Source organism: Pan paniscus, chromosome 15 (genome assembly GCF_029289425.2).
Source record: "Pan paniscus chromosome 15, NHGRI_mPanPan1-v2.0_pri, whole genome shotgun sequence".
In the NCBI taxonomy this organism is placed as follows: Eukaryota; Metazoa; Chordata; class Mammalia; order Primates; family Hominidae; genus Pan; species Pan paniscus.
In genome coordinates this window covers 65,847,911-65,867,745 of record NC_073264.2, presented here as the reverse complement: position 1 = coordinate 65,867,745, position 19,835 = coordinate 65,847,911, and the positions used below count along the sequence as shown (strand labels likewise).

The 19,835-nt window shown below is 53.6% G+C and overlaps 2 protein-coding genes across 10 annotated transcripts in view; one reads left to right on the top strand and one right to left on the bottom strand.

Moving 5' to 3' along the window:
- The window catches only part of SPTB (spectrin beta, erythrocytic), a 137,101-nt gene extending 129,437 nt beyond the window's left edge, over positions 1-7,664 (top strand). For 3 of the 4 annotated variants that reach the window (XM_055097703.2, XM_034937698.3, XM_063596086.1), the window contains exons 33-36: positions 140-396; positions 3,802-3,975; positions 4,260-4,302; positions 4,483-7,664. In XM_055097703.2, the coding sequence (XP_054953678.1) occupies positions 140-396; positions 3,802-3,975; positions 4,260-4,302; positions 4,483-4,644 (636 nt within the window). In that variant the 3' untranslated portion in view covers positions 4,645-7,664. The remainder of the gene's footprint in view (positions 1-139; positions 397-3,801; positions 3,976-4,259; positions 4,303-4,482) is intronic. The other variant, XM_034937699.3, reaches the window with a different exon arrangement.
- Positions 7,665-9,614: 1,950 nt separating this feature from the next.
- The window catches only part of PLEKHG3 (pleckstrin homology and RhoGEF domain containing G3), a 39,871-nt gene continuing 29,650 nt past the window's right edge, over positions 9,615-19,835 (bottom strand). For 4 of the 6 annotated variants that reach the window (XM_008977756.4, XM_008977755.6, XM_063596087.1 and 1 more), the window contains exons 13-18: positions 17,046-17,084; positions 16,574-16,593; positions 15,728-16,087; positions 15,098-15,211; positions 11,498-12,917; positions 9,615-10,979 (exon numbers count right to left, since the gene is read on the bottom strand). In XM_008977756.4, the coding sequence (XP_008976004.2) occupies positions 10,258-10,979; positions 11,498-12,917; positions 15,098-15,211; positions 15,728-16,087; positions 16,574-16,593; positions 17,046-17,084 (2,675 nt within the window). In that variant the 3' untranslated portion in view covers positions 9,615-10,257. The remainder of the gene's footprint in view (positions 10,980-11,497; positions 12,918-15,097; positions 15,212-15,727; positions 16,088-16,573; positions 16,594-17,045; positions 17,085-19,835) is intronic. The other 2 variants (XM_003824040.7, XM_024925382.4) reach the window with 1 other exon arrangement.

Below are 19,835 nucleotides of genomic sequence, written 5' to 3'. Positions count from 1 at the left end.
GGGCCAGGAGGTGGGAGTAGAAAGGAAGTAGGCTTGGGGGTGTGGGGAGGGTGGCTGCTGACCTCCCAATTTTGCTGAGAACAGCCATCTCTAAGCCAGAGTCCCCAGAAAGGTGTGCTCCTCCCTATGCCCTGAGCAGGGGGAAGAAGAGGGAACGTGGCCTCAGAACCTGCAGCAGCCACCACTGCCGGGTCAGCACAAGGATGGGCAGAAATCCACTGGGGATGAGAGGCCCGCCACAGAGCCCCTCTTTAAGGTCCTAGATACGCCTCTGAGTGAGGGTGATGAGCCCGCAACGCTGCTGGCCCCGCGGGACCATGGGCAGAGTGTGCAGATGGAAGGCTACCTGGGCCGCAAGCATGACTTGGAGGGGCCCAACAAGAAGGCTTCCAACAGGTGAGTGCGGGAGAGGCTGCTGGCTGAGGGTAGGTTGGGCAGCTCTCAGGGATCTCTCTGCTAGCAGAGCCTTGGTGACATGGGCATGTGCTGGGGGAGGGGTGCCTTCTGCCTCGGCCTGTGAGAGCTCCTGGACACCCCTCTGGGCCAGCCCCGAGGGCTACTTGGCATGATGGGAAAGCCTATCTCCAGTTCTGGTCCTGAATTCAAATCCTGTGTCTTCATGCAAGTTACTCAACCTCTTTAAATCGGTTTCCCCATTTGGAAGGAGAGGATGAGAACAGTATGTCTTTTCACTACAGATACTGTTCCTGGCACACAGTAGGCACTTGGTGAACACTAGCTGTTATTATCCTATTATCCCAGGGCTAGGGATAGGTAGCTCTAAAGGTTAGGTAGGTCTTGGCACTAACAACATCCTTGTTCGAGCCCCGCTTTTTACCAGTCTAGGCCTCGGTGTCCTCAGCTGTAAAATGGGAGTGATGGGGATGGGGCATGGCCTAGTTGCCCCCCAGAGGTTCCCTTCTAGTGCTGTCATCTGGTGACTCTATGACCCCGAGAACTGACTCAAAGGCTGCGTCCTTTCCTGACCCTGAAACAGTCATGTCCTTGGGTTTGGTCTATCTAGGGCTGTCTCTGCCTGGGGCCCCCAGGGGCCTCCTCTTTCTAGCAGCAGTCCAGGGTCCCAAGAAAATAGGGCAGCACCAGGAGGTTGAAGCCAGCCATATTCCCAGGGACAGCTGGCAGCATGAGCATGCAGGATGTGTCTGGGGGACTCACGAAAGGGATTCCAAATTCCAAAAAGGAACCATTTGGGGGCCCAATTGCCCTGAAGAGGTTTATTTATTGCTTAAATGGAGAGTCTATCCAGAAAGGGGAAACTAACATTTACTGAGCATCTACTATGTGCCAGGCATTATATTAGGACTGATAAAATCTTCCCAACAATTCTGTGACATTGATGTTTCTATTTTCCAAGGGGAAAACAGAGTCTCGGAAAGGTTAAGTCATTTGTTCAAGGCAAGCTCTTTCTCCAAAGACCCAGCTCCTTCTTAGTAACTGCCTTTCTGCTAGAGGAAAGATCCCTGAGCGCGGAGTCAGAAATGGGGCTTCGTAAAATGGCTTTGCAGCCAGCTTTGTATGGGTCAGTTTCTCCCTCTGACCTTCCAGAACTTCCTCCCTATGTGCCCTACTAGTTTCTCCACCTTCCTGCCCTCAAAAGTAAGGGAGAAGAGGGAGAGGGGAGGAGGGAGACAGAAGAGGAGGATGAAGAGGAGGAAACAGAGTCTGTTGCTGTAGAAATGCAGCAACATGCTTCCCACGTGTGAGTGAAGCGGCTCGGGCTAGCCCACCTGTTGAGTTATCAGTTTGATTCCCTCACCAAACATGCCAGTTGACATGAGCCCTATTTGTCTTTTTTTGTGTTTTGTTTTGTTTTGTTTTGTTTAGACAGAGTCTCACTCTGTCACCCCAGCTGGAGTGAACTGGCTCAATTTTGGCTCACTGCAACCTCCGCCTCCCAGATTCAAGTGATTCTCCTGCCTCAGCCTCCTGAGTAGCTGGGATTACAGGCATGTGCCACCACGCCTGGCTAATTTTTTTTTTTTTTTTTTTTTTTTTTTGCATTTTTAGTAGAAATGGGGTTTCACCTTGTTGGTCAGGCTGGTCTCGAACTCCTGACCTCATGATCCGCCTGCCTCAGCCTCCCAAAGTGCTGGGATTACAGGTGTGAGCCACCATGCCCGGCCGACATGAGCCCTATTTGTAAAATTTGTTCCTTTAAAAAGTTTAGTATACTTGGCACATCTCATCAAAACAAAAAACAATCACTGAAACAAAACCCTGTTCATTCCTTCACAGTTCTTTAGTGAGAATCAACTACACTGATGGATGTAGAAATATTGTAAAAAGTTAATTTTTTACTGTTGGTCTTAAGACGTAGTAGTTCTACTTCTATAAGTGTACTTCAAGGCAAGATCAGAATTATAAGCACAGATTTATGTGTAAGAATGTTCATCACATTGCTATTTAAATTATGGGCACATTTTCCAGTATTATAAGGTTCATCAATAAAGGGATTGTGATAGTCTTCCACATAGCTATTCAAAATTATTTTAAGAAATATTTGAGGATAGGGGCCGGGCGTGGTGGCTCAGGACTGTAATCCCAGCACCTTGGGAGGCTGAGGTGGGTGGATCGCCTGAGGTCAGGAGTTTGAGACCAGCCTGGCCAACGTGGTGAAACCCCGTCCCTACTAAAAATACAAAAATTAGCTGGGTGTGGTGGCTTGCGCCGGTAGTCCCAGCTACTCGGGAGGCTGAGGCAAGAAAATCGCTTGAACCTGGGAGGCGGAGGTTGCAGTGAGCTGAGATTGTGCCACTGCATTCTAGCCTGAGTGACAGAGGCTCTGTCTAAAAATATATATATATATAATGTATAAATATTATATATAATATATATTATGTACAATTGTTATATACTATAAATGTTATATAATATATATTATATAATATATAATTGCTACATATTATATAATATATAATATATAACATAATGTATAATATATAATGTATAAAATATACATTATACGATGTATAAAATATAATGTATTATATAGTATATGATATATAATGTAATATACATATTTTATATATTATATATTTCATATAAATATATATTATACACAATAGGTATATATGTTATATAATAAATAATATGTAAATATTATATAAATTATATAATAAATAAAAGTATATATAAATATATATACACTTTTTTTTTGAGACTAAGTCTCGTCTCTGTCACCCAGGCTGAAGTGCAGTGGCTCAATCTCGGCTCACTACAACCTTCGCCTCCCGGGTTCAAGCGATTCTCCTGCCTCGGCCTCCTGAGTAGCTGAGACTGCAGGCATGCGCCACCAAGCCCGGCTAATTTTTGTATTTTTAGTAGAGATGGGGTTTTACCACGTTTGCCAGGCTGGTCTTGAACTCCTGACCTCAGGCGGTCTGCCCGCCTCGGCCTCCCAAAGTGCTGGGATTACAAGTGTTAGCCATCGTGCCTGGCAAAAAAAAGAAATATTTGAGGATATGGAGAAATACTCATGATTTAGTGTTATGCTTAGAAACACGATATAAAATTGAATATATACATAACCCAGTTTTAGCTATCTGTGACTAGTAAAAAAAAATGCGAAAATGTGAAGACTAGAAGGAATACATAAAATGTTAATAATAGCTAATTTTTTGTAATGAAATTACATGCAGATGATTTTTTTTAACAATAAAACATGTTACTATGTATCAGAACCAACATGGTGTAATTTTTTTTTAATGGTGAAGCTATAGGAATTGACTCTAGAGATACCATATCAGGATGTGGGTGACCTGCCTGTCTGCATCTTTGCAGGTCCTGGAACAACCTGTACTGTGTGCTCAGGAACAGTGAGCTAACCTTCTACAAGGATGCCAAGAACCTGGCCCTGGGGATGCCCTACCATGGGGAGGAACCCCTGGCCCTGAGACATGCCATCTGTGAGATTGCTGCCAACTACAAGAAGAAGAAGCACGTCTTTAAGCTGAGGTGAGGCCTTCCTGGCCTTTGAAAGCTCGGGTTGATGGCTTGATTTGGCATTAGTGGCAGGGCAGAGGCCCTCTGTAGGGGACCAGCGCCAGGCCTGAGCTGCTCCTCACGGGTTTTTCAAATCAAAGAGGCTGGTGGTCCAGACTTTGACCTCTCAGAAAGTGCTGGGCTGCCTGAGAGGGGTCTGGATGTTCGGCTCAGGGTATTGTGGGATCAGAGCCAGCCCTCTGCCCAGCGCCCCCTCCAGAGGTGTCTCCATGACAGGAAACCCTTTGTCCTCCTAGGCTGAGTAATGGCAGCGAGTGGCTCTTCCATGGCAAGGATGAGGTAAGCGCCGGCAGCCTAGCCCAGACCTGGCTAAGAAAGGGGTAGGTGGAGGACCCCAGGCCGCTTGCCCTGGAGGCCCCCTCAGAAGGGGCAGTCCCAAGAGCCCCCACCATTGTTGCCTGGCCCGGGAGGTGGGGGGCTGTGGACCTCCAGACTCCACCGTGACTTTCCGCCCCACAGGAGGAGATGCTGTCCTGGCTGCAGGGCGTGAGCACCGCCATCAACGAGTCCCAGAGCATCCGCATCAAGGCGCAGAGCCTGCCCCTGCCTTCCCTCTCCGGCCCCGACGCCAGCCTCGGCAAGAAGGAGAAGAGATTCAGCTTCTTCCCCAAAAAGAAGTAGCGGGTGGGGCTGGCGGGCGCGGCGGAGTCGGGACGCGCAGAGACCGGGGCAGCCCAGGCCTTGGCCTCCTCTCGCCGCCGCCCGCCGGTCGAATCGAGATGAGTCGAGTCGCGGGCCGGGCCCCCGGGCCCCACGCTGCACTGCAAAAGCTGCCTTCGCCCGCGTGTCCTGGGCCGACGCCCCCTCCATGCCCTCGCCCGCGCTGGCTCCGCTCCAGGGACAGGGGCTCCCAGCTCCTCTGGCGCCTTTGGGGCCTCCAGGCCTGGGGGCAGGAAACGGTTCTCTGAGGCACACGCCCTCCTCTCCCACCCTCCTCCTGAGCCGAGGGTGCACAGGCCCCTTACCCCCAACCAAAAAAAAAAAAAAAAGAGCTGGAGAAGGCTGATGGGGTTCCTCAAACGCTGCCCGTTCCTAAAGCAAGTCTTGCTTCAGGTCACCTCCCACCTGGTGGCAGCCAGGGAAAGGGGGAAAGGAAGAAGACACTGGAAATGCATGGCCAGCCCGCTAGGGGCATGAGGAAGGAGCCTTAGGTGGCCCACAAAGCCCTAGCTCTGGGCCAGGGGCTCTGGGGGGCTGAGGGGACCAGACTGGGTGCAGGGCCTTGGGAGCTGCCAGCCTCCTTCCCACTGGGCTTCCGCAGAACTGGGACTCTCACCTCAGGGGCCACCACATCCCTCCTCTCTGCTTCTCCCCCCCAGATCAAAGGGTACCCTCCCACGGTTGGCAGGGCCTGGCTGAGTGCCTCCAGCACCCTTTGTGCCACCACAGGCGGTCCCAGGAAGGGCAGCAAGGTCAGACCATTCCTCATTGAAAACCGTGGCTAGGGCACAGGGCTCTGATCTGAAGGAGTGACAGGTAGGTCACAACACTGCCTAAGGCTCTCCCTCTCAATGCTGGGACCCTCGCCCCACTCCCAGTGGCAGCCAAACCAGCAATATCCAACAGACATAGGTCCCCTACCCGACAGTGTGGGCCCCCAGATACAAGATGGATACCCCCCGCACCTGCAGTAAAGCATCCCAAAGCCAAATGCTCAATTGCATCCTGTCTGCAGCTGGGACTTTGGAGGGTAATGGCTGGGCAGACAGTAAAGTTGATCATCTGTTTTCTCGGGGTGGCAGATGCAGCCATGTCTTGGTATCACCACCCATGTGACAGCTACCCCTGCACAACTGGGACAAATGTCAGGGCCAGAGCCATGAAGGTGAGGTACCCCTTGATCAGCTTCTCCACGTCCTGGCCCCAGGTCTTGGCAGGGAGGGGGTCACATGAGTACAGAGGTCAAATATCTACCACCCTCCAGCCCTGAGCACCAGAAGCTCTGCAACCAATGTCCCCAGGAATGGCCTTCCCCTTGCTGCTCAGGTCATACTTCTGGAGGAAGAGAAGGCTCATTCCATATTTTCCCCACCACTCTACTCCGAAAGCAACACAGTTCTGGCCCAGTATCGAACTAGGGTTAGGTCCAAGAAAGCAGTCAAGCGGGTCGGGGGAGGGAGGGCGGAGGGCAGCAGGCATTTTCCCCTAAGGAAACCATAAAAGTCCCCAGGGCCTGCAGTCAGTTTCTATCACCTTCCCTGTGAGAAGGACCTTAGTTCCATGGAGATGAAGTGGGTGAGGTTCAGGTAGAAGCCACAGGGGCAGGCATCCAGAATGAGGCCCCCTGAGGAACCCTGAGTGAGTGCTGACCAGTGCTGGCAGAAATCAGTTCCACCCTGTGGCCCTGACACTATGTCAGGGTGACACCAACTGCAGCAGGCAGGAGCCACAGGAAGGAAGACGTCATCCGATGGAGCCTGATATCCCCAGGTTCCCGCCCTGGTGAGCAAGGTCTTCATTTGGCTTTGGTACATATGACCCTATACAGGGAACCTAGTGAGTATCACTCACCAGCCTCTTTCTGTATCTGGGGAAACCAAGGCAGTGAGGTGACTACACTCACCTAGCAATAAAGTAGGCCTTTCGTGCACTTGCAGGCATGTCCTCCTCTGGGGCAGAGAGCAGGTTCCTTGCTCAAGGGCAGATGGTGGCAAACATCTCCCTCAACTGTTTCCCTGGGCCAGTCTTTAGGGAGCCTAGGGACAAGGGCCCACCCTCCCCCTTCCACGTGTGCCAAATCAGCACCTGAAGTGAGGCATTTCCAGCAAGCAACTCCACAGGCCCGAGAAAGGAAGGGCTCCAGTGGAAGAGCTAGCATCTCACCACCCCAGGTCCCCTGGCCTGGTCCAGGGCAGCCAGCTGCATGTGACCATTCTGTTGCCAGCTCCCCACACATCCCTCCTGTCACCCAGGCTCCAAGACATTCGACCAACTAGACTGAAAATGCAGGCATCCAGCTTTGGGAGACCCTGTGTGTGCCACACCAGGGCTAAGCTCTCCCAGTGCCCTAGCAAGGTCTTTTTTTTTTTTTCTCTCCTTATTCTACTCTACAGTCTTTTGACAGTATTCCCAAACTAGGTTGACACAGCTCCAGTCCACACCAGCATACCAGGCTTCCTCCCCAGGGCAGTTTAGAGGAAGCTCCTTCTGGGCGAGGTCAGGCGGTCCTCCTTCCCTCTCTCCTTCCCCTTTGTCCCAGCCTCAACTGACTCTGGCTGTGGGAGGTGTGGAGGGTCCTTGGGCTTCCCTCCCCAACCTGGCCTCCACTAACACCCCTAACAGGAGGCCCGTGGAAGGCTCAGCCTCTCCTCCGCATCCCTCCTCCTTCCTGCCTATCGGAGGGAACCAGGGTCCCCTAGGCTGACCCTGAATCCTCTTCCTCCCTTCATGGGAGGGGGGCAGGAATCCAGAGGAGGATGAAGCCAGCGGGACCACATGGCTTGGTGGCTTGGACAAACAAGCTCAGGGAGGAAATGAGGAGGCGGCGGCTGCAGAGGAATGCAACCCTGTTGGGCACAGACCATGCAATCTGGGACTGGCCCTGGGGCCAGCTGGGTCCTGTCCTCCACCTGCTCAACCGTGCTTCCACCAACCAGAGGAAACCCATTTACTAGTTTTTCTAATAAATCAATAATGCTCCATATTTCTCTCAGTTTCTTATTTAACTAGCCTCCTCTCCCTCTGAACTGAGCCTAAGAGGGCTGGCACCATGGAGACAGAGGGACAGCCAGATTCTCTAGCTTGTCCCTGGGAGCCTTATGGGACGACTGCAAGCACCCAGTTCCTGGGCTTCATCACAAACTCCAAGAAAAGCTTGCTCATTCATGCATTTGATCAACTTGAAGGCCTACTGTAGGGCAAAATCATTTCCAAGCAGTGATCAGTCCAGGCCCCTCCCCACAGAGCTCAGGACAGATCTCAGCACTCGCTGGACCACAGAATCATCAGAATCTCTAAGCCTGGGATTCACCTCCAGAGGGCAGTTTCTGTTGGTCTAGGGAGATGGAATGTAAGCACTGCATTTCCAAAAGGCTCCCCAGATAATTCCAATGGGCAGCCAGTGAGAACCACCGACCTGGTGGCAAGGTTCCCAGGCATACCTAGATGGCTGTGTAAGGACTGCCTGGGGAAGGGGTTAACTACAACTTCCTGGGCCCCACCCTCTGAAGAGCCCCAGTCGGGTTCTTCAAGGGAAGATCAGAGGCTAGTGACAACCTCTTTTGAGCAGAAGCAGCGCAGGGCAGAGATAGCCCCTGGTCTGGCAGCTGCCCTGAATCTTCTGTGGTCATTCCACAGTCACTGGCTCCTGCCAGGCCAGTCTCAAGATATGATGCTGAGTAACCACAAGGGCGCTGGACAGTGTGAGGGTCAGGGTCAGGGAGGCGGAGGTTGCAGTGAGCCGAGATTGCACCACTGCGCTCCAGCCTGGGCGACAGAGCAAGACTCCGTTTCAAGTGGGGGATAAAAAAGAATCTGGGTCCCTCTGATCTTCCCTTGACCTTGTTAGACTTAGCAGACCCATCTTCAGGTTGGGTCAGAAGGCCCACAGGGCCCTGACCCAGCAGCCCTGCTGAACACTTGTCAGGCAGCTCTACCACCCAGGCCCTGCAGCCTCCACCTCCCAGGCCCCAGCTAGAAAAAAAATTAAGCAAAATGAGTCTGGACCTCCGTGGAGAAAGGGCAGAAAACCCAACTGAAATAGGGAGGCATTCCTAACTCTTCTGAATCAAAGATACTTCTGAGAATGTGATAAAAAGGGAGGAATCATCCCAGAAAAATGCACTTGTACTCCTCATCCAATGTTGCAGACACCTTTAGGACATTTCTAGTCTCCGAGTTTAGAATCCTTACCTTCAGCCGCATGCAGTGGCTCACCCCTGTAATCCCAGCACTTTGGGAGGCCGAGGTGGGTGGATCACCTGAGGTCAGAAGTTCGAGACCAGCCTGGTCAACACGGCGAAACCCCGTCTCTACTAAAAATACAAAAAATTAGCTGGGTGTGGTGGCTCATGCCTATAGTCCCAGCGACTTGGGAGGCTGAGACACGAGAATTGCTTGAACCTGGGAGGTGGAGGTTGCAGTAAGCCAAGATCACGCCATTGCACTCCAGCCTGGGTGACAGAATGAGACTCTGTCTCAAAAAAAAAAAAAAAAAAAAAAAAAAAATCCTTGTCTTCTAGGATGTTTCCTGGGGACCGGAGAGAAAAGCAAAAGGCACCAGATACTAGGAGCATCTGCTTATGAGAAAAACAGTCTATCCACCTCACCACCTCCCTTTTTCTTAGTCCAACTCTGGCCCCTGGGGAAAAGAGCAAAAGGCTGGCATGCGGGACCCCCTACCCTAGACAGGACAGCAGGCTGCTGCTAGACAGAGAAGCCCATGGGAGTCTAGGCAGCAGAAAGAAAAAGCCCGCCCTCACATCCTCCTGCCCCACCTCCCCCACCAGTACCCGGGTGCCTTATGTTTCACAAGCCCAAGTGACAATTGAGTGTGGAAGGAACAACCTCCATGTCTCCATCTCCCTAAGACATCCCTGGCCCATGAATAACCTTCCCTACCCCAGTCAAGCCTAGGAAGGAGTTCACACATAGTGGGTTGGTCAGCAGTGGTTATTGCACCATTGGCAAATAATGAAATGTGTGTACATCAGCGACAACCACAGGGTCAGCACAACAACCCTCAAAAGTACCTGAACTGAATCCACTTCATTCTTGACAGGAGGGGAATAAACAGGGGCCACACACTCACGCACACGCACATCATACCACAGAATGGAAAGCAATAAATTATTGGCTTCATTCCTGCCTGGACCCTAAGAAAAGGCACCGTTACAGAACAAAGCCTCTCCAGGCCACTGCCTGAGTCTCCTGGGGGTGGGCTCCTCCATCTGGCTGTGGCCATGGCCAGCCAACGCTGGAGGCCTGAGCAGAGCTTCCTCTCTCTGGGAAGAAGTGAGCTTAAATATTTGGCTTCTTACCAGAGAACAACTATTTACAAGGGAAGCAGCCACACCGGCCTCACAGGTGAGTGGGAAATTGTCTCGAGCCCCAGTGGATGGCACAGGCAGGAGACCCCTGCACACGGGAGCATCCTTCCTGAAGGGCGGAGGGGATGGACTTTCCGCCCACCTGAGGGCCCTGGGCAGGGGCTCCATGAGCCCAGGCTTGAGGGGAAGGATGCCCAGGTTCTTCCCCAACCTCCAACATGACTCCTCCCTCCCCCAGGAGTCAGCATCAACCGACAGAGTTCAAGGCCTGGAACTTCTCTCTAAGGTTTCTCACTCTGCCCTGCTGGCTCGGGTCTGCCGGGTCCCTGGAACCCTCTTCCTTCGGCTGGCACTCTGCAGACTGCTGGAAGTCCTGAACCTGCCCCAGCAGGGCCACCGGTGAGCTTGGTCCCTGGCCACTGCTCTCCTCCAGCCCTGCAGTGGGGCTGGGAAGGGGTCCCTTCTCCATGACAATCACCCGCCGGTTGTCCTCCAGGGTGAGGTCTGCAGTGACATACAGGGTCTCGCCTCCATCCGGCTTGCTCTGGGGCAGAGGCCCAGGGGATCGGGCAGCCTCTCCGCCTCCCCGGCCCCTCTTGGTGCTCAGGCTGCGGCAGCGGCCCACCCTGCCCGACAGAGGTGGCTCCACCATGTTCTCCGGCACCGAGTGGCTCCTGTTGACAGGTGGGCCACGGGGCCGGCCGCCCCCTGCTCGGCGTACCTCATCGCGGGAGGCATACTTGGAGCAGAGCTCACGGACGTCGGGCCAGCTGAAGGTCTCTGTGGGGCTGAGGGGGCTCCGGGCGGAGGGCCGGCCCCCAGGCGAGGTGGTCCTCTGGCTGACAGCAGACGGGTTGAAGAAGAAACGCTGTGGTGACATCTCCCCAGCCGAGGAGGGCTTGGGAGGGCTGTGCTCCTGGGCCATCAGCTGCTCATAGTCGAATAGAGACAGCACCGGCTTCCTCTTACCTGTGAGGAGAGAGCAAGCTGCCTGAAGCATGGGGCGGGAGGGCAGAGCTGCAAGGGGGTGCTCTGAGCAGGCCCCAACTCACTTTCCAGGCAAGGCTGGTTGTTGGGGTTTTGGGTGTGATGGGAGAAATCTCACTTACCATCCACAGCCTCTTTCATGAAGGGCCATAGGAAGAATGAAGAAAAGGCAGTGGAAAGGGGTCAGGAGTCAAAGGAAGAGGGGGAGCTTCTGCTCCCATCCTGCTAAAGGAGGGGCCTGGGGCCATGCTTCCTCCAGAAGCCTCTGCTGGATGGGAAGGGCCAGAGCAGAGGGCATCTCTTAACCAGGAGAGCAAGCTTGGCCTTAGAGCACTGGACTGGCTGCCAGGGCTCACCCTGTGCCCTTAGTGCCCAGGGTCCAGCTTCTCCCTTTGGTAGAGCCTCCTTAGAGGTCACTTTCCCCGAGGAGCCAAGTGGCTCCTTATTGACTCTTCAGTCCCTAGACTTGGGGAAGGGCCCACTTGCCGCTTCTGTCATACCTTTGCCACCTAATGGCTCTCCAGCCTCTTCCTGTAGACAGGGCACAGTGGGGCTCTTCCCATCCCTCTCAAGGGCCACCTTTTCCCACTGCAGTGGTGGCCTGGCCATCACTGGCTTGTTGCTCTTGATCCGGAGGCTGTACTGGCGGGCCAGCTGGTAGACCTTGTTCTTGACGCGCTCGCTCACGTGGCTGTCCATTACGTGGGAGAGCTGCACGATGCGGGGGTGCAGTGGGGCCACCAGCTCCCCCTGGGTACTGCTGCTCAGCTCCTTCACCAGCTCTTTCAGCTCCCGGGCCAGGTGGGCCGGGCTGCGCCCCTCAGTGGGAGAGGAGCTTTCCGGGGAGGCAGTGGCTGACTCCTCTGTGATGGCTCCCAGCTCATGCTCCTCCAGGATGAAGAGTGGCTCATGCAGGTCAAAGCCATTGGCCTGGCCCTGGCCTGGCCCCTTCCCAGGGCTCCCTCCAGAAGACTCCATTCCCTCCCAGATCTTCACAATTTCTGAAGATGGGCAGAACTCAGCATCTGAGATGGGAGGTGGGTCCCCTTTGACTGCCTGGCTTGGTCCTGGGAGCTCAAACAGGGCCCACGAAGTCGGCCGGGAGCCCACCTGTCTCTTGCTCCCCACTGGAGGTACTGGCTCTGGGTCTGGCCGGGGAAGGCTGTTGAACCTGGAGATGGAGTTTCTTACCAGTCCTTTGGGGATGTAGGAGAGGCTCTCCCGGCGACGGACGCTGAAGCCTGCATCATGGTGTTCTGCATTTTCATAATAGCTCTTAATCTTGTCTAGCAACAGCCGGTCTCGGGTGGAGAGTGCTGATTCCTTCTTCTTGCAGGAAGACCGGTCAGGCTCCACTGGGCAGCCTGGGCTTGGGGGCTCCATCCCATTGACAGAAGGGCTGTCCTCTGTGGCCACCCCCACACTGATGTCCACTTCTGGGGAGAGCTGACAGCTGAGGGAGTCTGTGGCACTGCCATGCCGGGCCAGGCCCTTCTCGCTGCCCTCCAGGCTGAGCACGCTGCTGCTCCGGCTGACCAGCCGCGGGCTCCCAAAGCCACTGGACTTGCTGTCCTCCTGTGCCACGCTGCTCCGCCGAGAGAAGCTGCTGACAAATCGCTCCGCAATGACGCTGGCCTGGTCCAGCACGGAGGGTGGCAGAAGGCTCTCAGGCTCCTGGGCGGCACCCCCCATTTCTTCTTCCTCCTCGCTGCTCAGGGCCTTAAGGTCCTCAGTGCTCTCAGCCGCCACGAAGTCCACCATGTCACCCGGGGGGTCCATCCCCAGAAGGCCCTGGTGGGCATCAAGCTGTGTCTCCAGGACTTCTGGAGATTCTGTGTCTGAAGGTGTCTCCTCGGCACTGGGCCCTTCCACAGCAGCAAATACCTCTTGCTCACTCCCGGCCTCAGGGTCCGGCTCAACCTGAAACATAGCAGAAAAGGCTCACATGAGTAAAAAGCCTCCTTCATGGGATCCGGGGAACAAGGGGACAGCATGGCCTGCTCAAGGCCCAATGACAGGGACCTGTAGTTTAGGACCCAAGGCAATCAGAATGAGCACGACTTAGGAGTAGGTGATGGGTCCTTAGAGGAACATGACTGTGTCCTTTAGTCACCGTACAGTGGGGGTGCTGGGCCCATGTCCTCAAAACCAAGGAAAACAGTAAGAATGCAGATGGGTCAGGATGGCAACACCTTGATGGCAGCCAGCCTAGGAACTACAGGGACAAGGTGGGAACACACAACAGTGGGTTGGGCATGGCCCCAGGTTCCCAGGGGCTGGTTCTCACAGTGTCATGGAACCAGCATGGCTGATGGTGAGGCAGCTCCCCAAAGCCCTAGAGGGTCCTCACTTGGAGGTTCTAGGGTTCAAACCCAGACCTGCACAACATGAGAGGCCATTTCATTTTCCTCAGGGGACAGGGCCTCCCATGTGGATTAGGGTCTAGAGAGCAACACAGCCACATGCTGGAATCTCGTCAGAGGATGAGGACCAGGAATGTGGCTCCTCCCAGTACCTGTGGGCCCGGCACAACTGCATACGCCCAGGAAATGGGCAAGGAAGAAAGCAAACTTGAGAACTCCCTCTTGACCACCTTGAAAGTAATTTGAACCACAGAACTGATGACATACGCAGCTTTCCAGAGCAGTCTTTAGGGAGATAAGAGCAAACACTAAATTATAAGATCGGACATAATTCCTTCTGTTCTAGTTCAGAATCTGCAGAGCAAGACCCATGATCTAGACTTGCACTGTTCAACATGGGAGCCACCAGCCACTGTGGCTTTCTGAGCACCCGAAATGGGGTTAGGCCAGATGGAAACCTGCTCTTGGGATAAAATACACACCAGATTGCAAAGACTCTGTATAAAAAAGGGATAAAACATATCAGTAACTTTTTATGTTGATTACATGTTAGAATAATACTCTGTATACATTGGGTTAAATAAAATATACTACTAAAATTAATTTCATCTGCTTCTTTTAAACTTTGTAATGGGTGGTTCTCATTGTATTATTATTGGACACCCCAATTTGCTCTGCTCTGAATGTCTGTGTATCTCTAAAATTGCCATGTGGAGGCTAACACCCAGTGTGATGGGAATGAGAGGGGGGGCCTTTGGGAAATTAGGTCACGAGGGCTCCATCCTCATGAATGGGGTCAGATCCCTTACAAATGAGGCTCAAGGGACCTTCCTTGCCCCTTTGCCATGTGAGGACACAGCAAGAAGCCACCATCTACGAAGCAGAGGGCAAGCCCTCCCCAGGGTCTGCTGGCATCTTGACCTTAGAATTTCCAGCCTCCAAAACTGTGAGCAATAACTAAGCTACCCACGTAGCAGTAAGGGATTTTGTTACAGCAGCTCAAGCTAAGACATCATGCTACATTCCTGTCCAGTATCATCCAGGCTTCTCAGTCCTGGCTGTGGGGTCCAACATGGGGTCCAGGCTGTAGCTCACGATCTTTCCCTTATAACTTTGGGAAAGTAAAGGATGCTGCTTCCCACAACCCACAGACAGCATAGGGCAGCAGGAGGAGGAGAGTGGGCCTCTGAGTCCCAGCCCCAGGTCTGATCTCAGCCCCGCCCCTCAGAAGCTGCTCAGTGTTAGGCACGCCATCAACCACTCCTTGCCCTTTTCCTTCTAGAGCTGTTGTGGGGAAGAGTAGGAAGAAATAACACATCAGTTACAGAGGAGGTGTCCAACAGATATCAGTTCTCTACCCTTTGCCCAGGTGACCACAGGTGTGATTTCAATGTCTGGCATGCTGGCAGGGACAGGGCCTTATAACCCATACAAGGTGGCCTAACGAAAGGAGCCTAATACCTGGTTCATTTCCACTAGCTGCGTGCCCTTGACATGGGACTGCATCTGCCCAGAGGGGAGCCTTTTTCTACTTCATAGAAAGGGGTGGTCTGCTCACCAAACCATATACTCTAGGCCAAACAGGCTTCATGCAGGGCTGAGAGTCTTGGGAGGTGGGGAATCTCTGTTCCCATGGGCCCAATGGGAGAGCCTATGCCTGAAAGCCCTATTTGCAGACTTGAAAATCTGGACTCCAAGTTCTTCCTACTATCCCCATCCCACCTGCTGGTCGCTCACCTCTGGCAGGGAAGAAATGGACTCGAAGCTCATGCGCTTCTCAGTACTGGTTGGAGACCGGCCACTGGGCCTTCTGCTGCTCCTGGAGCTTTCAGACTCCCTGCGCCCCTTTCCCTGCAGAGGTAGAGGTCAGTCATCAACTCCAAGACAACTGGAAGCTGATCCCTTCTGCATCCCAACACGGGCAGTGCCTCCCACGCCCCAAGGGGCTGGGCTGAGCTGAGAGCCAGTCTTGGACCTGAGCCATTCCAGAGCCAACCTGAACTGCCAGGCCTGGGGCTGCAGAAAGCCTTGTCAGGCATGCAGCTTCAAAAAACCTCAGCCCACCTTTCTGTCCCTCCAAAGTGGACTTGACCTTTCCAGCCCCACTGTGTGCTAGCTTCTCCCTGCCCCCACCACCCCATCCCACTTGTCATGCTTGTTGGGCGTTATATTGATTAGTGCCCAGTACTGGAACAGAGCATGCCAGGGGCTCACCAGGGTGTGACAGCGAGCGATGGTGTTAAGTGCTGAGGGGAGGAGTAAAACCAGGGCGGGGGGGGTGAGGAGGGCAGCAGAGGGGGCCCTCGGGTGGGCATGCACATCCCAGGGAGCATGCAAGGAGGAGGGGAGATCGAAGAGACACCTCACCATAGCGCCCCGGGAGAAAAGTAAAGCGTTGGCCCGATAGTGCCAGCAGTGGAGGGCGGCCAGCAGGGAGCTGGCAAAGTCAGCTACCTGCTCCGCCACCGCCAGGCTCTCCTCCTGCTCCTCCTCCTCCTCCTCTGAGCCTGGGAGCTCCGGCCCAGCCCCCTTCTCGTTGCCTTCATGCCCTGTCAGGTCCTCCAGAGAGACCTGAAAGGCCTGCTCTTCCTCCTCCTCCTCCTCCTCCTCCACCACCTCCTCCTCTTCCTCTTCCTCCTCCCGGGTAGCCCCTTCAGCCTCTGGCTGCAGGCCCCGAGTACGGGAGGGCTGCCCAAAGTCCAGGAGGGTTCCAGCACTGCCTGCATGCTGTTCAGAGCACAAGACCCCCTCGTGACCAGCCTCTTGGACAACCTCCCGTCCTCCTGCAGGCAGCTGCGGGTGGAGAGCCTTCACACAGAAAGCCACACCTAGATGCCCAACTCAGGTCACCACTGGGGTCCAGGGAGGGGTGGGCATTCTCATGGTGGAAAGGCTGGGACCTGGTCAAAAATTCAGAACGCAAACAGGCCTGCCTACTTGTCTACCCTAGGGAGAGGGAAATCTGAGTAGGTCCACACTGGGCAGGCCCCCAGCAGGGTGCTGTTCTAGGCAGAGGGTGCAGAAGGGCCCCCAGGGCAAGGCCCATGTCTTATTCATCTCTGTGGCCCTATGCCACACAGCCTGGTACACAGTGGGTGCTTAGTAGGCATTTGTTGAATGAATGAAGACAATGAGGGCTGAAGGGGCCGGGGGCTGACCTGGGCAGTCCCACCCTCCTCTGTCAGCCAGTCCCCTCCTCCCACTGGCCTTTACCTTCATTCCTGCTGCTCGGGCTGCGGACATCACCACCGGGTCCCCCAGCACACGGGCGAGGGGCAGGGGAGGGGAAGAGATCAGTAAGCAGGAAAAAGACCTCTGGACAGCCCCCTGGGGAAGTCCTCGCTGGGGGCTCCTGCTCCCAGAACCCTCACCTAGTCTCCTGGGCTTTCAAAAGAATGACTGACAGAGCAGGGGCCCAGGGGCCACAGAGCAGCGCAGGTCTGTGCCTGTTGCTTGGCTCTCATTGTTTCCGGAGGAAAGGGCATGAGGCCTGTGCATGGGGGAGAGCTCTAGCCCCTCTCCTCAGCCAGCCAGGGGTGAGGCCCTCTTCCGGAGGGAATGGAGGCAGAGTTCCCTCTACACTATTCTGACAATCCTCCACCCTCAGGTCACATCCCAGGTTGTCAGCTGCTTCCCCTCCTCCTCCCCCGCTCACTGGGAATGGCTGGCCACCTCACACACTCACCTTTCTCGTTGAGTTGCCTGAGCAGGTGTTTGGTTGGCTCTGAGGAGGAAAGCATGAGCAGAGTCAGCGCGGGCCAGGAAACTGCTGTGCCTGGCTGGGTCCCAAGCTCACAGCGCCACCAGCCCATCACCAGCTCAAAGTCCACTCTGGCTTGGCCCCCTGCAGTCATAGGCCCCAGGGAAGCTGCCTTCCACAGTGTTGCCGAGCCCCCTTGCACCTACGGACAGGGAGGCAGGCCCATCCATCTCCAGGACCCCCGCTGTGACTACCAGCCCTGCCGGAGCAGTACCACCCATGATGCAATGCATTAGCGCACCTGGCCCAGGGCCCTCGCGCAGGAGCCATAGGGAGGGGACTCAGCTCCATGCTGCCCCCTTCAGACCAACTAGCAACATCTCCAGAGGTCCCTGGCTCCACCTCAAGCCCCTTGCCTCCCTGGCAATGAGCATATCAGCGCATCAGCTACACCCACTGCCAAGCCCCTCACAGCATCCCAGCCAGAAAGCAGAGGTCGCACCCGACTTTCTACGGCCCTTAAGGCTGGGCATCACGAAGCCTCGCTGACCGCTGGGGAGAGTTGCCCGGCTGTATGGAGAGTGACCAGACTCTGGGGACAGGATACAAAACACATCCATTAGGCCAATGGTGTCATCACCGTGTACCCCAGCCTTTTTGAGGATACACCTGAGACCGGAGGGCAGGAATAAGAGGACCTTGTCTCAAGGTCCAGTTTTACAGAGCCTCGGCCTTCGCCTATCCATATCCTTGCCCAGCTGGCGGTAAGTGGGAGGCCCAGGGATCGCCATGATTTGCTACACACCTGGAGTCAGAACGAACATCTACCAAGGTATCTTGCTGTTCCTCACCAGGCAGGCCTGTTGAAGAACCTCTTTTCTGCTGACACACACAACATACATACACTATCTGTATCAATGTAAGTAAATGCCTAATTGTTTTTAAAGTGAAAAGCAGAAAATGTTCTTTCATTTTAAAACTTATCAAGAATATTTAATAAGTGAGACATAATTTAAATTAAACAATAGAACTTAATTATCAATAGAATACACTTGTCGGCTCATCTCAGCTCTCTGAGTGGGAAGCAGAAGCAGAAAAAACCTCAAGGAAGTCAGAGTAGATGGCTGAGCCCAGGCAGTAAAGTGCCTGCATGTGGCCCAAGTCCCTCCCTAGTGACTTTCCTGATCTTTTTGTGGTCTACAGTTCCCACAAGTTCAACAGATTGATTTCTTTTTTTGTTTTGTTTTGTTTTGTTTTGTTTTTTTGCAACAAGGTCTCATCTGTCAAGCCAGGGTGGGTGGGTGCAGGAGCACAATATCCATTCACTGCAACCTCTGCCTTCCAGGCTCAAGTGATCCTCCCACCTCAGCCTCCAGAGTAGCTAGGACTATAGGTGCACACCACCATGCCTAGCTAACTTTTTAATTTTGTAGAGATGAGGCCTCACTGTGTTGTCCAGGCTGGTCCTGAACTCCTGGCCTCAAGTGATCCTCCCACCTCGGCCTCCCAAGGTGCTAGGATTACAGGAGTGAGCCACCACACCTGGCCTGAACGATCGCTTTCTAACAGACAGGAGGGGAAGAAGGGCTACTACAGACAAGCGCGCTTAGACCAATGAGAACAAACACTTCAGTGTTACAGAAGAACTGTGAAGAGGGGCACGACACGCCAAACACAGGCTGTCTCTATGGCAACCCACAGCCTCTGGGGCCCCTCAAGCATCTGGCAGTTCACACACCCTAAGTGATGCTGTAGCATTAACTCCAGAAAAGGAAAGGTTCACCGGTGGCCAGCACCTTCTGTTTTAAAAGGCTCAAGAGTACAAAACATGCTTTAGAAAGATGTCTATTTCAGCCAGGCGGGATGGCTCATGCCTGTAATCCCAGCACCCTGTGAGGCCGAGGCGGGTGGATCACCTGAAGTCAGGAGTTCGAGACCAGCCTGACCAACATGGTGAAACCCTGTTTCTACTAAAAATACAAAAAAAAAAACTAGCTGGGCGTGGTGGCGCATGCCTGTAATCCCAGCTACTCGGGCGGTTGAGGCAGAAGAATCACTTGAACCCGGGAGGCAGAGGTTGCAGTGAGTAGAGATGGTGCCACTGCACTCCAGCCTGGGTGACGGAAGGAAGGAAGGAAGGAAGGAAGGAAGGAAGGAAGGAAGGAAGGAAGGAAGGCAGGGAGGGAGGGAGGGAGGGAGGGAGGGAATTTCATAACTGTTAAAACATTTTTTAAATATTTTTTGAAAAAATCCAACTCTTAGTATTTACAGGCTAAAAATCTCAGCCATGTGGAAACTTCAGCTTTTTAAAATGGCTCATTTCCTGAGTGCCTTGGACACCTAAAGTTTGGGGGCTTTTTGTAACAGCTTTATTGAAATATAATTCAAATACAATTCACCTATGTAGAGTGTACAATTCAACGGCTTTAAGTATATTCAAAGAGTTGTACATCCATAGCTAAAGTTTCGATGCTAACACTAGGATAGAGCTACTATCACTACCACCAACATTATCACTTGCTGAACACATCAGTGTGCTAGAAGCTTCAAATTTTAAGGTACGGTAAGTTGAGGAGGACAAGAAGAGAATTACAGGAGAAGAAAAGAGAAGAGAAGAGAAAAGAAAGAGGGCTAGAGAGAAGAAAGCAACACCCCTATTTGGAGCTTTTAACTATAAAAACCATAAAACTTTTGCAACCATAGCAAGGTGGCCTAGGGCTCAAGATCCACCCAGAGCAATACCAACAACATAAAACCACAAAAGCCTTCTATAAG